This window comes from Balaenoptera borealis, assembly GCF_965194805.1.
Source record: "Balaenoptera borealis genome assembly, chromosome: 2".
NCBI classification, from domain to species: Eukaryota; Metazoa; Chordata; class Mammalia; order Artiodactyla; family Balaenopteridae; genus Balaenoptera; species Balaenoptera borealis.
The window spans coordinates 167,792,609-167,811,263 of NC_138867.1; the positions used below are offsets into that span (position 1 = coordinate 167,792,609).

The following is an 18,655-nucleotide window of genomic DNA, read 5'->3' on the forward strand; positions in this document are numbered from 1 at the left end:
ATCTCCTTGTAGTTTTGACTTACATTTCCTTGATGGCTAATGAGGTTAAGTATATTTTCATGTGTTTTTGGCCATTTGAATATTTTCTTTGGAGAATTTTCTTTTCAGATCCTTTGCCCACTTTTATTTGAGTTATTTGTCTTATTATTGAGTTGTAGTAGTTCTTTATATATTCTAGACAGTACATTACCAGATAATATAATTTGCAAAATTTCTCTTCCATTCTATGGACTATATTTGTACTTTCTTGATGGTGTCCTTTGGTCCACAGACATTTTAAATTTTGGCGATATTCAATTTATGCAATTTTTCTTTTGTTTTTGTGGTTTTGGTGTCATATCCATGAAACCATTGCCTAATCCAAGGTCACAAAGATTAATGCCTATATTTTCTTCTAAGAGTTCTATCATTTTGGCTCTTACATTTAGGTCTTTGATACATTTTGAGTTAATTTTCATATATGGTGAGGTAGGGATCCAACTTTATTCTTTTGCATCCAGTTGTCCCAGCACCATTTGTTGAAAGACTATTCCCATTGGATTATCTTGGTATAGTCAATTTTAATGATAGGGAATACTAACTTTAAGCAAAACAGTTATCCCCTCCCACAAAAGATTTGTAAAATATAACAACTGTACTCAATTGTTGTATTTTGAATTTCATCATTAAAATTTTGTGGAAATTTGTTTCTTTCTTGCAATACAATAAATATAAGTATCTACATAACATCCTTGATTTTGCTTCTTGGTCCACAAAACCTAGAATATTTACTACCTAGCCCCAGAAGTTTGCTGACTTCTGATTCCTGATCATTATACAATGTCTTCCACGGTGAATCTTAGACCAGCTACATGCTATAGGACTCAAATTAATGTATAACTTTTAAGTCACTATTGAATGACTTATGACATTTCAGAAACAACTCATATCTACAACACTAATAAATGCTTAGTATGATATACATGCAGTTCATTACAGCACAGCTATCAGCAATACTGTTTTGGAGCTCAAGTTGCAGAGCCATACACATTCTAGATCAAGAGGAGGATATTTCATATTGATGCTAGGTTGAGGACCAATAGGCAGTTGCACTGCTTGGGATAGCCTTTCACCCTATAAACTTTTTGTTGTGCTGGGATCCCAGACCCAGGGAGAGTGATATTGCCTTTCTTTTTCTCTGGGAGCAAATTCTTCCCTCGGTTTCATTACACTTGCTATCTTTCATCTCTTCACTGGTTGTAGGTGGGAGCAGATTGCCTCTTTGTCTTATAGGGGCAGTGTTATGCTGACCCTAAGAAACCAATTTTCCTTCCAGAGGGAGCAGCTTTTTCCAAGATAAGCATGGTTTCTCCTGCCTTTTAAAGGTAGTTCAACTTTTATCCCAGTCTAGGTTTTCAGAGTGTATCTCCAGTTTCAGCCCCTTCATTAACTTTGTTAAGTATCAATATAATTTATATAATATAGCAATATTATAATTTTGTTATAGTTATAAAACTATATGTTATTAAGTATAACTTATATTTAACAAAGAAAGCCCTTTAAAATATCTGTTAATTCTGGTGTGGTAAATGTGACTTCTGTGGCTGAAGGAAGAAATAACTGGGGGAAGTGGGTGGAGCAGTGGAGAACAATAAAAAGCTATCTATCATAGCAAACAGTGTTACAAGTAATCATACGACGCAAACTAATCTCTCTACAAGTTACTCTCCCAACAAGACATAAAAAGGCCACCAGCACCTTGTTTGGTGTACATCATACAACTCTTTATCTTTTACACCAGGACCTCCTAAGTACTAATTATAGGGTTGAGAGAAAGCGTTATTTTCATCCTGCATTTATTCTGACAAGGTTTATTTTCACCTATCCTGCCACAGTCTTCTTTAAAGATCTTTCTTATTAGAGGGAAGAGCAAGGGTTGGGATAGGGAATGGGAGAACTAATTCACTAGAGGACACAGGCTGTAGATCAATAAAAGTGAGAAAGCTTCTTGCATTAAGTAACTAATTGCTGGGGATTCAATGTAGGATCTTCTTGGTACAATAATGAGTGAAAATCACTCAGCAGAAACATAGACAGGTGAGGCAGTTTTCTTTGGTTTAGGATATTTCAGTGACATAAATGAAAATATTCTGTCAACTCCTCTGGTCCATACCTATATATCTACATATCTATATGTCTATATAGTTATTTTTACAGATATATAAAACTAGGATCCAGAAAGGGTATCAAACTTTCCCAAGTTCACAACAGTAAGTGGTAAAAACTAGCTCTTTTAACTCAAGTCTTTTGATTCTGAAACCAATTTTCCTTCTATATCTTAGAATTGTGTTTGAAACCAAAACATCTTCACAAAGTTTTTCTGTAGCTTCACTTGTAAACCCTACCATTTTCCCATATGGGCCGTGATATCCTTCACTTGTAAGATTTCTATTCTACCTTCATTTTTCCTCATTAGGTGTGGCCTTGCAGGGTTACAAGTGAACTCTATACCAACTAACTTCACTTTTCCATTAGCTATGAATTTTGATATAAATTCAGACTCATGTTTTTTTCTCTTGGTTGCTTTTGTCATATTAACTAAGGCACAAGATTCACCTCTTTGGTCTTGAAATGCCTAGCTCCTCCATTGTTCACCCACAGTATAATGCAACATCATGCAGACACACACAAACGCACAGGTCCTGAACAGACACAAATGTTTTTCTTGTTTTTAAAAGCTATGTTTAAAATTTACATACAATAAATTTGCATTTTCTTAGAGTTCTATGAGTTTTAACACTTTCACACTATAGATCCGTGTAAGTACTACTAACCAGGATATATAACAGTTCTATCCCCCAGAAAACTCTCTTGTGCTATTGTTTTCTAGTCAAACCCTCTCTTCACCCCTAGTCCCTGGCAACCACAGATCTAGTCTCTGTGCCTATAGTTTTTGCCTTTTACATAGTGCCATATAAATGAAATCATATAGAATATAAGCTTTGTGACAGGCTTCTTTCACATAGCATAATGCCTTTGACACTCATCCACGTAGAATGTATCAACAGTTCATACCTTTTTATTGCTAAGTGGTATTCTAATATATGGATGTACCACAGTCTGTTTAACCAGTCTATTTCTGGACTCTCTTTCTGTCCCATTAATCTACATGTCTATTCTTTCACCAATACCAGTGTCTTTATTACTGTAGCTTTGTAGTAAGACTTAAAGTTGAGTATTTTGAGTCCCTCAACTTTATTCTGCTTTTTCGAAATTGTTTTGGCTACCCTACTTCCTTTGCCTCTCCACTTAAATTTTAGAATCAGCTTGTCTGTATCTATAAAAAAACTCTACTGAAATTTTTATTCAAATTGTGTTAAATCTGTAGAATAAATTGATGAAAACTGCCATACTAACTATATTGTCTTCCAACTTGTAAACATGGTATGTCTTTCCATTTATTTAGATCTTTGTCATTCATCAACATTTTGTAGTTTGCAGTATTTTTATCTATGTACAATATTTCTTTACTTTCCACTCTTTTCCTTTCAGAGTTACTGCAAATGCAGTATCTTGTTTAAATTCATTTTCTAATTGTTCATCGCTAGTACACAAATACAAAAATTTTTACATGTTAATCTAGCATCTTGTGACCTTGTTAAGCTCATTAGTTCTAAGAGCTTTTTTGTTGATTCCTTGCGATTTTCTAAGTGGACAATCATGTCATCTTTGAATAGAGGCCATTTAATTTCTTCCTTTATAAACTGAATGCCCTTTTTTTTTGCCTGATTGCATTACAAGGACTTCCAGTATGAAGTCAGTTAGGAGTGTTCAGAGTAGGACATCATGACTTGTTCCTGATCTTAACATCATTCACTTGATCACCATTAAGCATGATGTTAGTTGTGAGTTTTTTGGTAGATATCCTTTATTAGGTTAATTTCTCTTTTATTTGTAATTTTCTGAGTTTTTGTCACAAATGGATAATTTTGTCAAAATTTTTTTCTGCATCAATTGATATGATCATGTATTTTTTTCTCTTTCTAGTTCAGTTTGGATATATGTCAACCTATCTTCAGTTTACTGACTCTTTTCCCTGTCATCTCTATTCTGCTACTAAGTCCTTCCAATGATTTTTTTTTTTTTTTGGTAAATTTTGTGACTGTAGTTTTCAGTTCTAAAATTTCCATTTGTTTCCTTTTAATATATTATCTATTTTCCTGCTGAGAATTTTGAAGTTTCCATTCAAGAATGGCCACATTTTTGGAAACATTTTTATAACACCTACTTTATAATTCCAACATTTGTGTCATCTTGGGGCAGTGCCTGTTTTCTTTTTCCTTATGAATTGTTGAAATTTTCCTGATTTTTATACTTTTTGCAATTCTGCATTATATCCTGTGTGTTTTGAATGAGACTCTGGGTCCAGATCAGGGGTGAGTCTGGGATTATATACACAACTTTATGAGATGGCTTTCCTGAGTTTTCTTTTCTATCACCACCCTGACACATTCCAGCTCCCAGGGGCCACTTCTATTCCTGGTCTTCTGGTTAAAATACCAAGGCTTTAGGTTCTCCTCTCTGGTACACACCTAACGGATATATCTACCTCCAGGTCCAAGTAGCAAAAAGATAGTGAGAGAAGAAAAGCAGTGGGGATTCTTCCAACCTTTTGGCCCACAGTTCCTCTGACCAGAGATAAGGGTTCTCCTCTCTCAGAGGTTTAGATGACTGTTCAAACACCAGTGTCCTCACCACAGGAATGTCTGGGAGTGCCAGATTGGTCTTATTTCAAAATCTGGTTTCCTTCCCAAATCTGCCTGCTATCATTACTTTTCAGGATCCTCAGGCAGCGGCTCCATGCATTCTCTAGGATTTTTAGTCAGATTTAGTGGGAGATATAAGGTGGTGTGTGCTTATTCCATAAGGTGGAACCAGAACCAACCAAAGTTATTTCCAATGATTATATCCATATGGGATAAACTCTCAAACAGGAAATTTATAAGTACAAAGGAAGAATATTGACTGGAAGTTTCATATTCATCACTTTTCCAATCACATTTTGCCTCAATTTTTTATTAAAATTTTAACATAGAGAAAAGTTTAGAGAATGACCAATGAACATAACTATATCCTCCACGAAGAGTCAACAACAGTTGACTAATTTTTGACATATTTATTTGAAAATATGCTGCAAACATCATGACTCTACAAACTTGAAAACTTTTGCATGCATCTCCTAAGAATAAGGATATTGTCCTTTATACCTCAATACCCCCATCATATCTAGGAAAATTAAACATACCACATTATCTAATACCAATTCTATCCTCGTATTTCCCCAAGTGTCCCCCCAAATGTCCTTACAGTTGTTTTTTCTGAATCAGATCCCAAATAAGAATCACACCTTGCATTTGGTTATATCTCGAGTGTCTTAATCTAGAAGACTCCATTTTTTGTTTTATTACATTGGCTTTTTGAAAAGTCCAGACAAGCTGTCATGTACAGTAACTCAAATTCTGGGTTTAATTCCTTACTATGTAATTCAACTTGTTCCTCTATTCCTTGTATTTCTTGTAAACAGGAAGATCAGTCTAGATAAGAGATTTAATTAGATTTTCATCAAAATTTTTTTGGCAAGAATACATCACAATGATCATGTGTACTTCATACTGCATCTTGTCATGAGTCACATGTCAGGTTGTCCCACTAGTAGAGAAACTCAGTTGGACAGCCAGATCTCTCCATTATAAAGGCATATCTTTCCTTTGCAATTGGTATCCGTGATCTTTTGACATCATGTAAATAATGTTTGTTAATTTTTTTTTTTCACCTAATAGGGTTTTCCCATCCATTGAACATGCCTGATTTAATTACATTAAGGGTTGCAAGATTTTTCTAAATCTATTACTCCATGTACAATGAACGATGACATTCTTCAAATAAGTACATAAAGAGCTTTTCTTTTTTTTTTCTCTATTTTTTCATTATAGGCTCATTTTAAAATAAAATACTTAGCATGTTATAACCAATTACTGTGATTATTCTTTTTGATGTTTAAATTGTCCTAAATTTGACCTGTGGGAGCTCCTTTAAATTGTCCCTGAGGTCTTTCTGACATTATCCCATTAGTCTCTCAGTGCTTTGTTTCATTAAAAAATATTCCAGGCATACCTTACATTTTCCATGTTCCAAATATGGAATCAGCCATTTCTCCAAGAAGCCCTAGTTCCTTTTAGTGGGAAATGGCATTTAGAAACCAAAATCTTCGTACTAAGTTTGGTCACTGCTATTGGGTAATCAAATATGTTTTTATCTAGAATATCTTGCAAATGGCTCTGTATGATGTTAAAAACTGGGGTTTAAAATCTTCATTTTCCTTATAAATACACTTAAATATATAGGAAAACACTTTTTTTGGCCGTGCCATGCAGCTTGCGGGATCTTAGTTCCCTGGCCAGGGATGGAACCAGGGCCATGGCAGTGAAAGCACTGACTCCTAACCACTGGGCCACCAGGGAATTCCCAAGAAAACACTTTCTAATGAGCTAAGACAAGTCAAATGCTGAATGCTTGAGTTTAATTCTAAAACCTTTCTCAGATAGAGAGTTCTAGATAATTTTACTAGAACAATTTTTTGAATGATACCAATTGTGAAAGTAAAATATAAAATTGGAGGAAGTAGGCCTGGGGGAAATGAAATCTTTCTAAAAAACATGGAAAATGTTTGGATAACCAGTTTAAACTGATGATTAGAATGTTTAATAATAAAATATTCATGTATCACTTTACACAAAAGAAGTCCTAAAAGATGTGTAACAAAAATAAACAAAAAGGCAATCTTGTATGTGGAACCCCCAAATGCAGTTTCACCATCCGGACCTCAGCTGGGTTTCAGGATTTATGTACAGTTACTAAAAAAGCAGGTATAATGAGGGACGTATAATAAAAAGGAAAAACATGATTGTAAGTCAATTATTAGGATTAAAGTCAGGGGGAACCTGTCAAACATAAAAATAAAACTGATTAAATTAATGCAATTGTGCCTAACCAGTTTACAAAACAAATAGCTTTGGGACTTGGACTCTTGGGATTTGAGGTTGGAAATGAACCTAAAATTACCACAGAAAACTGAAGACCTAGATTCTAGTCTTAACGCTACTCAATAAGCTAAATTTCTTCATTAGTAAAATGAAAGGCTATAAATAAACTAAATTAAAATCTCTCCTGGCTCTAATGAGCTACCAGGTGTATTATCAGATTCTGGAAATATATCCCTTCTGCAACCTACAAGAGAGTATTTGCATGACAGTCTCTCCACTTGTTTCAGTTTACTCCAACTTCTAAAGACTATTCAGCAATCATATCATATCAAATTAAGAAATAACAGGAAAAGGAAGAGATGTCACTGGGCAAAATTTTAATTTTCAAAACTAAATTCTAAATTAATAAAACCACATTTTTCAATTGTCAAAGACTTTTGGGAAAAATATACATATAATCCAAAATTCTGTGCATGTGTGTATATATACACATGCATACGTACACATTTATGTGTATATATGTATAAGTATAAATTGCTGGTAAGGCAGTTCATAAAAAGTGAGCTTGATTATTTCCATGTGAAAATCTAAAGAATTCCTTTCTATCTTTAGCTTCTCTTTATGAAAGAAAGCATGTCCTACGTCTGTCTGCCATTTTAGAAAATAAGGCTCCATACTTATTCACGTTATTAATAACTCAATGATTGTTTTTAAAAGAAAATTCATATTGAAGCTTACTGTTAGAAAGGGAATAAAGTCTAATGAAGGAAATAAAACTTATATTCCATTATTTTCATTTTTTTTGAACTTAGGCGTTTTACATTTTTCTATGAATTTAAAATTTTTATGTTTTTAGAAACCTTAGAATTTACTGGTTCTTATAAAATTTGACAAGTCAGTGCTCTTAATATTCGTTGATTAATTTTACCATTACTTAATGGTAACTATTTTCTCTAGAAGAAGAAAAAAAAAGACTTGATCTATCAGAAGTCTGTGCCCTATTTATTATTCTCCTGATTATTCTCCAATGAGAAATCTTAAAGTATTTGAGAGATGAATTAAACCTCACAAGGCTTATCTCCTCTAAGAAATTCTCTGATCCCATATTCCTTCCATTTATAGAGTTTTTCTTTATTGTGAACTTTTTTGTGTCTACAAAGGTTTGATCTGTAACTGTAGGCTTTCCCACATTCCATACATTTATAGAGTTTCTCTCCAGTATGGATTCTCTCATGTTCAGTTAGGAATGAATACTGGCTGAAAGCTTTTCCACACTGATTACACTGATAGGGTTTCTCTCCAGTATGAATTCTCTGATGCCTATAAAGGTTAGATTTGCAACCAAGGGCTTTCCCACATTCTCCACATGTGTAAAGTTTTTCCCCAGTATGAATTTTCTGATGTTCATTAAAGGATGAATACTGGTTGAAGGCTTTCCCACATTCATTACATTGATATGGTTTTTGTCCAGTATGAATCCGCTGATGTTCAATAAGGGTTGAGATGCGAGTGAAGTTTCTCCCACATTCCAAGCATTTACACAGTTGTTCTCCAGTATGAAGCCTCTGATGTTCAGCCAGGGATGTAAACTGGCTGTAACTTTTCCCACATTCACTACATTTATAGGGTTTCTCACCGGTATGGATTCTTTGATGTCTATGAAGTTTTGCTCTACAATTGAAGGCCTTCTCACATTCTCCACATTTATAGAGTTTCTCTCCAGTATGAATTCTCTGATGTACAGTGAGGGTTGAACACTGGCTAAAGGCTTTACCACATTCCTTGCATTGATAGGGTTTCTCTCCAGTATGCACTCTCAGATGTTTGATAAGGGTTGAACTACTGCTAAATGCTTTCTCACATTCATTACATTTGTAAGGTTTCTCTCCAGTATGAATTCTCTGATGGGCAAGAAGGGATGATCTGTGGCTGAAGGTTTTCCCACACTCATTACATTTGTAAGGTTTCTCACCAGTATGAATTCTCTGGTATTCAATAAGATGTAGACTCTGGTTGAAGCTTTTTCCACATTCATTGTAAATATGAGCTTTTTCTCCTGGGTAAATCTGGAAACATCTCATTAGATCAAAATTCTGTTTAAAATTTTCCCCAAAAGTATAATATATACTGGGTATCCTTTCTATAGGAGCACTTTGTTGTCTAACAAGAACTGTATTTATAAATAAGCCTTTCCCTAATTCAAGACTTGTCTGGTTTCCAGCTTCACTGATGGTTTTTTTGTGTGAGGCCATCATTTGCCTGAGAGGTTTCTTCTGTTGCTCTTGCTGTCTCCTGCCCTCAAATTCCAAAGCTTCTCCAAACATGACATCCAAGTGACCAAACTTAATGGATTTTTTCTTTATTATTCCCTGAGATGTTTCTTCTATAGAAATGTCCTCTTCAGGAGGCAGTGCTTCTATTTCAGGCCAGGTCTTGAAACCTGTAACAAATCAGAAGAATTAATGGCTCCTCTGTTGGAAGAGATAAACATGCATCAGTGGGACAAAAAAATTGGCAATGATACATATAAAAGAGGTTTGATACCATCTGATCTCAAATATAAACTTGAATCTGGAGAAAAACAAAATGGAATGGAAGGAGAAGTAAATAGGTTAAGGAATAGTGTGGGAGAATATAGTGGACAAATTAACAGTGACAGTGAAGACACTGCCACTTGAGAGAAGTAAAGGTAGGAATCTTTTGAGACTAATGAAAGTCTACAAGAGATGTGAAGTTCTGAAGTATGCCCAAGCCCCAAGCTCAGATCTGATTCTAAGTGAAAAGATTTAGCTTGAGCTGATTCTAAGAAACTCTGAGTTAACACTTAACTTACTTTAATCAATCCATGATTGAAAATATATTAAAATTAGATCACTGTAATTAGGTAATTGTATGTACTTAAATAAACTATACAACTTAAGTAAAATATAGGTTATTTATGTTAATAAAATCCATCCAGCTTTAGTATTAAAATATATTTTATTGAAATTAAATAGGAACAAGAAATATAGGCTATAAATCTGTATACAAATATAGATTTTTCTTAATGATCCATGGGAAACCTAACAGTTTGGATTTTCAAGGATCAACCAAGGTACTTTCTCTTTTTATCCTTTCCCACAATATGACCTTCCCTGCCCATCTAGAAACTTACCCTACTACTCTAATCTCATTTACTTACAGAAACTCAATTATTTAAGCCTAAATAATCCACCTCTTTCTTAGAATTTCAAAACACATTTTCAAAATATTTAATTACTTAACTTATATACATAAAGTCTGTGAAAATAATTCAAGTATTTGTTCAAGGAGAGCAGTGGATATGTCTTATGATGATTTGTTAATTCCTTATTGTATACAAGACAAGTACACAATTAGAATGTCTTAGATAAAAAAAAAAAATGAACGAGCACAGGGAGTGAGGTGCAAAAGTTATTCTGAAGGGCAGGTGACCTTGAAAATGAAGAGCTTCTCTCTTCTCTTACTGGACTCCTGAGACTCAATCAATCATATATTGAACAAATACTGAATAATCAGCAATGATAATATGAAATAATAAATGACCAAACAGTAATAGTTCATTTCTCCATGATGTGAGAAGCCTCAACTGCATAATTCAGGTTTGAGGTTCAGAGAATGAGGATACAAATATCAACAATATTAGTAAAGAATGGTTGTATGAAGGAAGATGGACAATAGAGATGGGCTGGATTTCAATAGAAAAAGAAAAGAGGACCCTGTGAGTCAGAAAGAAGGCCTGTCAAAGTCATCTGTGGGGAAAGTAAACCTATTTAGGGGAGGCTTATTGACAAAAGAAGGAAATCCAGGTTGGAATTAGTTAAAATTTTGGTTAAGCACAGTGAGGCCAAATATAGAGTTACTGAATAACTAGTAGAAGAATTTAGAAAAATCTAGATAACAGAAGGTGTTATAAGTTCTTAAGACAGATAATAATAAGACAAAAGTGGTCATATTTGGTAAACTGAGCAGCTTGGATCAGAGGAAGGACAGAATTGAATCTGAAAAATAATGTAGCTGCAATGATCTGGCTGGACTGAGTACTTTGAGCCTCACTGGCACTGAGTTAATCACAGAGGCAACTCAATTCAATTAAAATTGAATTTGAAAAAATTTTTAAATATTACTAAAGCCAATATATTAGATGCTAGAGGCACAAAATTCAAAGACCTGGCCTCTCCCTTAAATATGCACAACCTTATTAGAAAAATAACAAATACTAATAAATATAAACACAATAACTATAATTCATCATGATAGATACCATAATGAATGTGCTCAAAGTATGTAGAAAGTGATATATGAACACAAATGATGGAAAAATTAATGCTGACTGGGAAGTAGGAAAGATACGGAAAACCTACAGATAAGAGAGGCATTTTAGGTAGACAGATGGATCTTGAAGGATAAGTAGTCTTCCAGTGGATAAGATGGAAGAGGTGACTCAAGCTGAAGGAATAACACACAAATGATAATGAGTACGCAAATATGGCCAGAACACTGAGCTGAAGTGGAAGTGGCCGTTGATGAGACCATAAAGAATCACAGATTAAAGGTTAAACCACAAAGATGGATGCAAAATATTGGCAAATCTATGTCATATGGTGAATAGAAATGACATTGGTGATCTATTTAGGTTTCTTTCATCAGATTTCAGCTTTCTAGCTCTGTGACCAAAGTACTTTAAGATCTCTGATACTCTGTTTCTTCAGATATAAAAAGAAGTATATAAATTTGATCATCTTTAAGTGATCCGCCAATCCTGACAACCTACAGTTTTATGATAAAGACCAACTAAATTAGACTATGCTAGAAGACTGGTCAGCACACTATGGATCTCTGGACCAAATTCAGCTGCCACCTGTTTTTGTAAAGTCCTATTAGAATACAGCCACACCTATTCATCTAAGTACTGTCTCTGGCTGCTTTTGCACTACAACCACAGAGTTAAATGGTTGCAACAGAGACCTTATGGCCCCCAAAGCCAAAATATTTACTATCTGGCCCTTTATAGGAAAAGTTTGCTGACCCCTGGACTAGAAAGGCTACAGTGGTTATGTTAATGACAGCTGATTGAATATAATAGTGGGAGACGACAACCCAGTCTCCAAGAAAATAAAAGAGAAATGTTAAGAAATCAGAGACAAAGGAATGTTGACAATACTTGGAAATATGTGGGTGGTAAAAGAAATGAAAAAAATTATAAAAAATTCAAAATATGGCAGAAGGTGTAAAGTATTTAATATCTATCAGACATGAACATGTGTTAATGCAGATGGAAAGAAAACCATGAAGACCAAGAGGCCAAAGATGGTAGAAGAAAGTGAGTGAGGCTGCAAAAAAAGGGAAAAGGAAAGAGAATGCAGGGAGTGGTATGAGAAGGAAGATGTCAAGACAAGGACCTTCTTGATGCAAAGAAAACCATTACAACCAAGGAGCCTTGTCAAAGGGTCCTGAGCATTTCAATAAGGCTCAGAATTTCCAGGAAAGTTTTCAGAGCACTCCTCATGACCTGCTCATGTATAAAGACACTCGTGCCCACCCCCCAGTCACTTACTCACCTAGGCAGGTATCTTGAGGGATTTCTCTTTCCACCATACAGGGATCTTCTCCATGTTGCAGCTGGCATATCAACTTTGGCATTGAAAATGGAATCCCTGCCCATGAGTAAGGAAATGGAGTTTGAACAAATGGCATGAAAAGCAACCCCAGAACTCACTAACTGAAGCCTACAGGGCAGAGAAGCGGCATAAGCACTCCTGAGGGGGACTGAGGCCTTCAGGGGGATGGAGGAAACAATATAGGGCCCTGGCTATGAATCCCTCTAAGATGGGAGTCCTATATGTTTTTCAGAATCTAAACTGGGCTCTAGTCATTGGAGTAGGAGGGAACTGATCAGGAGGTGGGGCGGGAGGAAGGCAGAGGGTGAACAGTAGCATGAAGGGCATCACAACAAACAGGTACACTTTCAATTCTACAGAGATTTGTCCTTTCCCAGGGGCACACAGGATAGAAACCTGCAGACTCTGAACCCCAGAGGGAGCTCTCAAGTGCTCCCACGGCAGACTCTCCATGACAAGCAAGGCTCCTTACCCAGCGAGACCAGGGTGCTGTAGTTCTCCAGCATCACCTCCCGGTACAAGGTTCTCTGGGCAGAGTCCAGGTGCAACCACTCGTTCCGGCTGAAGAGCACAGCTATATCCCTAAACGTCACTGACTCCTGTAATGGCAAACCCATTCCTGTTTACCCAGGAACATCTTCTCCTCTGGAAGACTTGGTAAGAAGGTGACACTGGGATGTGTAGCAACCATTCTGAAAATGTCTCAGGATTCTAAATATTTCAAAGCAACTATTTATGTTATTTTTGGAACCACCCATCAACGATTAAACAAATATTTATTGAGTACCCACTTGAAGCAAAGACACATGGCATGTGCTGTGATATGGAAAAAAGGACAAATTTCCTGCCAAGAGGGAATTTATATCCCACCCTGGGATCTGTCAGAGTAACTGAACACATCCATTTACCTCCCTCCCACTCAAAATCCAAATTAAATGAAAGGAAAAAAACCAGAGAACATTTAGAGCAGTGCTGGAAAACTAGGGAAAATATCATTAGTAGAACAGAAATAAAAAGGAATTTCTGAGACATAAAGCAAATAATAAAAATAATATTAGTTAATGTTTATTGAATACTTACATGTTAGGGACTATGATAGAAACTTTGTATACAGTAACCCATTTAAGTTTCACAGACATTCTATTAGGAAGATACTATAATTAAACCATTTTGCAGATAAAGAAACAGTTCAGAAAGGTTACAAAATCTTCCCAAGGTAATACTGTTAGAGTGATGGAGTTCCTAACTGAATTCAGATAGACAGATCTCTAAGATATATTGTCAGATGGGTTTCCATTGACTATGAAAATTAAAAGAACCAAAGTACCTGCAAGACTATAGAGGTGCAAAAGGGAACTGCTGAGAAGGTACGTTCTTCCAAGAGAATCCCAGTTAAACCCCAAAATGTAAGAAAGCAGAGGTTGGACAGCCACCAATTCTTGTATGAAAGAGTCTAAGGGAGTAACAGCACCATGCTTAGTGGGTATTTTGTTGAGAATCTATCAAAATGTAAAAGGTATATTACTTTGACCTTGCATTTCTAAATACTTCTAGGATTCTACTACAAGGAATAATCACACACCTGTATAGGGATATTTGTTCAAGGACGTTAACTAAAACATTACTTTTAAGTTAATGGTTATGGCAGGCTGAATAATAAACCTGTAAACATTATACATATGACAAAGGGACTCTGAGGATCTGCTGAAGGGTTTTGAGAGGGGGCGATTATTCTGGATTATTATCCAGGGGGATCTATAACGGTCCTTATAAGAAGAACACAAAAGGAATCAGAGTCAGAAGAAGAGAAGGCTATATGATGATGGAAGCAGAAACTGAAGTGATATGCTTTGAAGATGGTTGAAAGGGCCACAAACCAAGGAACATAGGGGGCCACCAGAAGGTGAAAACAAGGCCAGGAAACAGATTTTCACCCCAGAGCCTCCAGAAAGAACCAGCCCTGCTGAGAACTGCACCTTAAGCCAGTGAAACTGATTTCACACTTCTGACCTCCACAACTGTAGGAGAATAAATTTATGTTGTTTTAAGCCATAGAGTTTGTGGTAATTTGTTACAGCAACAATGGGAAACTAATACAATGGTGAAAATTTGAAGACAACCTATGTTATCTATCAATAAGGGAATAGATAAGCAATTTATACTGCATATAGTCCATGAAATGTTATATAGCCATTAAATAGAATGAGGTAGATTTGTATGCCTGACCTTGGAATTTGACCGTGATATATTACTGATTCATATGAAAAAGCAAGCTGCCAGTCTATATGTGTTGAAACATTCTTTATCTATATATGCATATGTACATACAAAAATATCTGGAAGAATACAACAAGCTGTCCACCCAGATCATTCTTTGATATTTTAGAAAGGGACAGAAAGGCAACCTTTCACTTATTATTTTATACCGTTCAATTAGGCTTACGTTTTTTTACAGGGTGTATGTTTGTTTTGAAATTTTTTTAGATTCCACTTTAATTTACATGTTCACCTTTAGCTATACCTCTTTGCATTTTTAGTGGTTGCTGAGAATTATAATATACATTCTTAGTTCTTTATAGTGTATTTAGAGCTAATATATGATTTCTCATAGAATGCAAGAACCTTGCAAATATATGGTTCTTCTTCATGCTACAGTTATTACAAAGATTTTCTCAGTTCAGGACTCATCAGACAGCTCTGAGACTACTCATGGAAGGCAAAGGGTACAATGCAGCAAAATAAAGACTGTGCAAGAAAGTCTTTATGGAAGTCAGAGATATTCCATGTGCAATCTCCCCTTATCTGCACGCACAGACTATGCTGTGTCTCTGGAGCTATATAAGAAATTTTGGTTTGGGGGAGCTCAAAGGAGAAACGCTCGGCAGAGGCCTTGTGTGTATCAAGCAAGGCTTGTCAAACCATATAGGCCAGCTGCAAACCAGCAGTGAAGAAGATGACCCCGGGGGTGGTCAGTGGCATTTAAAGACCACATCCACTTCCCTTATCTTGGCCAGGAATCAAAAACAGCCATCCAGGCATCCCTGGAGACAAAGATAGAGCTTTTCCAAAGATAAAGATAGAGCTTTTCCAGTCCAGACATAAATGAATTCTATATCCACAGTAGTTATATGCACTTACATGATAAACTCCATAACACAGTATTATACTTTTGCTTTAAACAATCATATCATCTTAAAGAAACTGAGAAGAAAAATTAGTTATACATTTCTATAATATATTTATCCAGACAAATATAAATATATATATATTTATATTTATCTATTTCTAATACTCTTCATTTCCTTCTTAAGATTACATCTGGTATTATTTCCTTTTAACTTGAAGAACTTCTTTTAGAATATCTTGTAGTGCAGGCCTGCTGACAATGAATCAGCTTTGTTTTCTTTTACCTGAAAATGCCTTTATTTCATCTTCATTCTTGAAGAATATTTTCATTGGTTATAGAATTCTGGGTTGACAGTTTTTTTCTTTCAGCATATAAAAGGTCATTATTGTTTTCTGGCCACTGTTGCTTCTCATGAGGAGCCAATGGACATTCAAATATTGATTCTCCGTATGTAATGTGTTTTTTTTTCTGTCTGCTTTAAAATCTTTGGTTTTCAGTGATTTGTCTATGACTTCTCTGCCTAATATCATAGGCACTAGCCACATATGGATATTAAGTGCTTAAAATGTGGCTAGTCTGAATTGTGATGTGCTGTTATATATAAAAGACACACCAGAATATATACTAGAAAATATTTATATATACACAAGTACATATATATATACATATGATATTTCAATAATAATTTTGTACTCATTACATGTTGAAATAATAATATTTTGGGTATACTGGGTTAAGTAAAATATTAAAGTTAATTTATCTGCTTCTGTTTATTTTTTAATGTGACTACTAGAAAGTTTTAAAAAAATGTTTTAATTGAAGTATAGTTGATTTACAGTGTTGTGCCACTCTGTGCTGTACAGCAAAGTGACTCAGTTATACACATATAGACATTCTTTTTTATATTATACACATATAGACATTCTTTTTTTATATTCTTTTCCACTGTGGAATATCACAGGATATTCAATATAGTTCCCTGCACTATACAGTAGGACCTTGTTGTTTCTCCATCCTATATATAATAGTTTACATCTGCTAATCCCAAACTCCCAGTCCTTCCCTCCCATACCCTCCTCCCCCTTGGCAACGACAAGTCTGTTCTCTATGTCTGTGAATCTGTTTGTTTTGTAGATAGGTTCATTTGTGCCATATTTTAGATTCCACATGTAAGTGATATCATGTGATATTTGTCTTTCTCTTTCTGACTTACTTCACTTAGTACAATAATCTCTAGTTGCACCCATGTTGCTGCAAATGGCATTATTTCGTTCTTTTTTAAGGCTGAGTAGTATTCCATTGTATATACATACCACATCTCCTTTATCCATTCATCCGTCAATTGACATGTTTCCATGTTTAGGCTATTGTGAAGAGTGCTGCTATGAACATAGGGGTGCATGTATCTTTTTGAATTATAGTTTTGTCTGGGTATATGCCCAGGAGTGGGACTGCTGGATCATATGGTAATTCTATTTTTAGTTTTCTGAGGAACCTCCACACTGTTTTTCACAGTGGCTGCACCAACTGACATCCCCACCAGCAGTGTAGGAGGGTTCCTTTTTCTCCACACCCTCTCCAGCATTTGTTATTTGTAGACTTTTTAATGTTGGCCATTCTGACCGGTGTGAGGTGGTACCTCATTGTAGTTTTGATTTGCATTTCTCTAATAACTAGTGACGTTGAGCATCTTTTCATGTGCCTACTGGCCATCTGTATGTCTCCTTTGGAGAAATGTCTATTAAGGTCTTCTGCTCATTTTTCAATTGGGTTGTTCGTTTATTTTTGTTTTTATTTCTATTGCCTTGGGAGACTGACCTAAGAAAACACTGGTACAATTTATGTCAGAGAATGTTTTGCCTATGCTTTCTCCTAGGAGTTTTATGGTGTCACATCTTATGTCTATGTCTTTAAGCCATTTTAAGTTTATTTTTGTGCATGGTGTGAGAGTGTGTTCTAACTTCATTGATTTACATGCAGCTGTCTAACTTTCCCAGCACCACTTGCTGAAGAGACCGTCTTTTTTCCCATTTTGTATTCTTGCTTTGTTGAAGATTAATTGACTGTGTGAGTTTATTCCTAGGTTCTCTATTCTGTTCCATTGATCCATATGTCTGTTTTTGTACCAATACCACACTGTTTTGATTACTGTAGCTCCGTAGTATTGTCTGAAGTCTGGGAGAGTTATGTCCCCTGCTTTTTTCCCCCTCAGGATTGCTTTGGCAATTCTGGGTTTTATGGTTCCATATAAATTTTTGGATTATTTGTTCTAGTTCTGTGAAAAATGTCATGGGTATTTTGATAGGGATTGCATTAAATCTGTAGATTGCTTTTGGTAGTATGCCATTTTAACAATATTAATTCTTCTGATCCAAGAGCATGGGATATCTTTCCATTTCTTTGAATCCTCTTTAATTTCCTTTATTAATGTCTTATTGTTTTTAGCGTACAAGTATTTCACCTCCTTGGTCAGGTTTATTCCCAGGTATTTTATTTTTAGGGGGTGCTACTTTAAAAGTTTTTTTTTTTACATTCCCTTTCTGATATTTCATTTTTAGTGTACAGAAATGCAACCAAGGGACTTCCCTGGTGGTCCAGTGGTAAAGAATCTGCCTTCCAATGCAGGGGACGCAGGTTTGATCCATGGTCAGGGAACTAAGATCCCACATGCTGCGGGGCAACTAAGCCCGCGCACCACAACTACTGAGCCTGCTCCTCAACTAGAGAGCCTGTGTGTCCCAAACTACAGAGCCCACACACTCTGGAGTCCACACACCACAACTACAGAGCCCATGTGCCCTGGAGCCCACATGCCACAACCAGAGAGAGAAAACCTGCATGCCACAACTAGCAAGAAGCCCATGCAC

The 18,655-nt window shown here is 35.6% G+C and overlaps 1 protein-coding gene across 1 annotated transcript in view; it reads right to left on the minus strand.

Moving 5' to 3' along the window:
* Positions 1-5,140: 5,140 nt before the first annotated feature.
* The window catches only part of ZNF354C (zinc finger protein 354C), a 30,266-nt gene continuing 16,751 nt past the window's right edge, over positions 5,141-18,655 (minus strand). Inside the window, exons 3-5 of the mRNA XM_082379343.1 lie at positions 13,134-13,260; positions 12,602-12,697; positions 5,141-9,462 (exon numbers count right to left, since the gene is read on the minus strand). Coding sequence (XP_082235469.1) covers positions 8,081-9,462; positions 12,602-12,697; positions 13,134-13,260 — 1,605 coding nt within the window. The 3' untranslated portion in view covers positions 5,141-8,080. The remainder of the gene's footprint in view (positions 9,463-12,601; positions 12,698-13,133; positions 13,261-18,655) is intronic.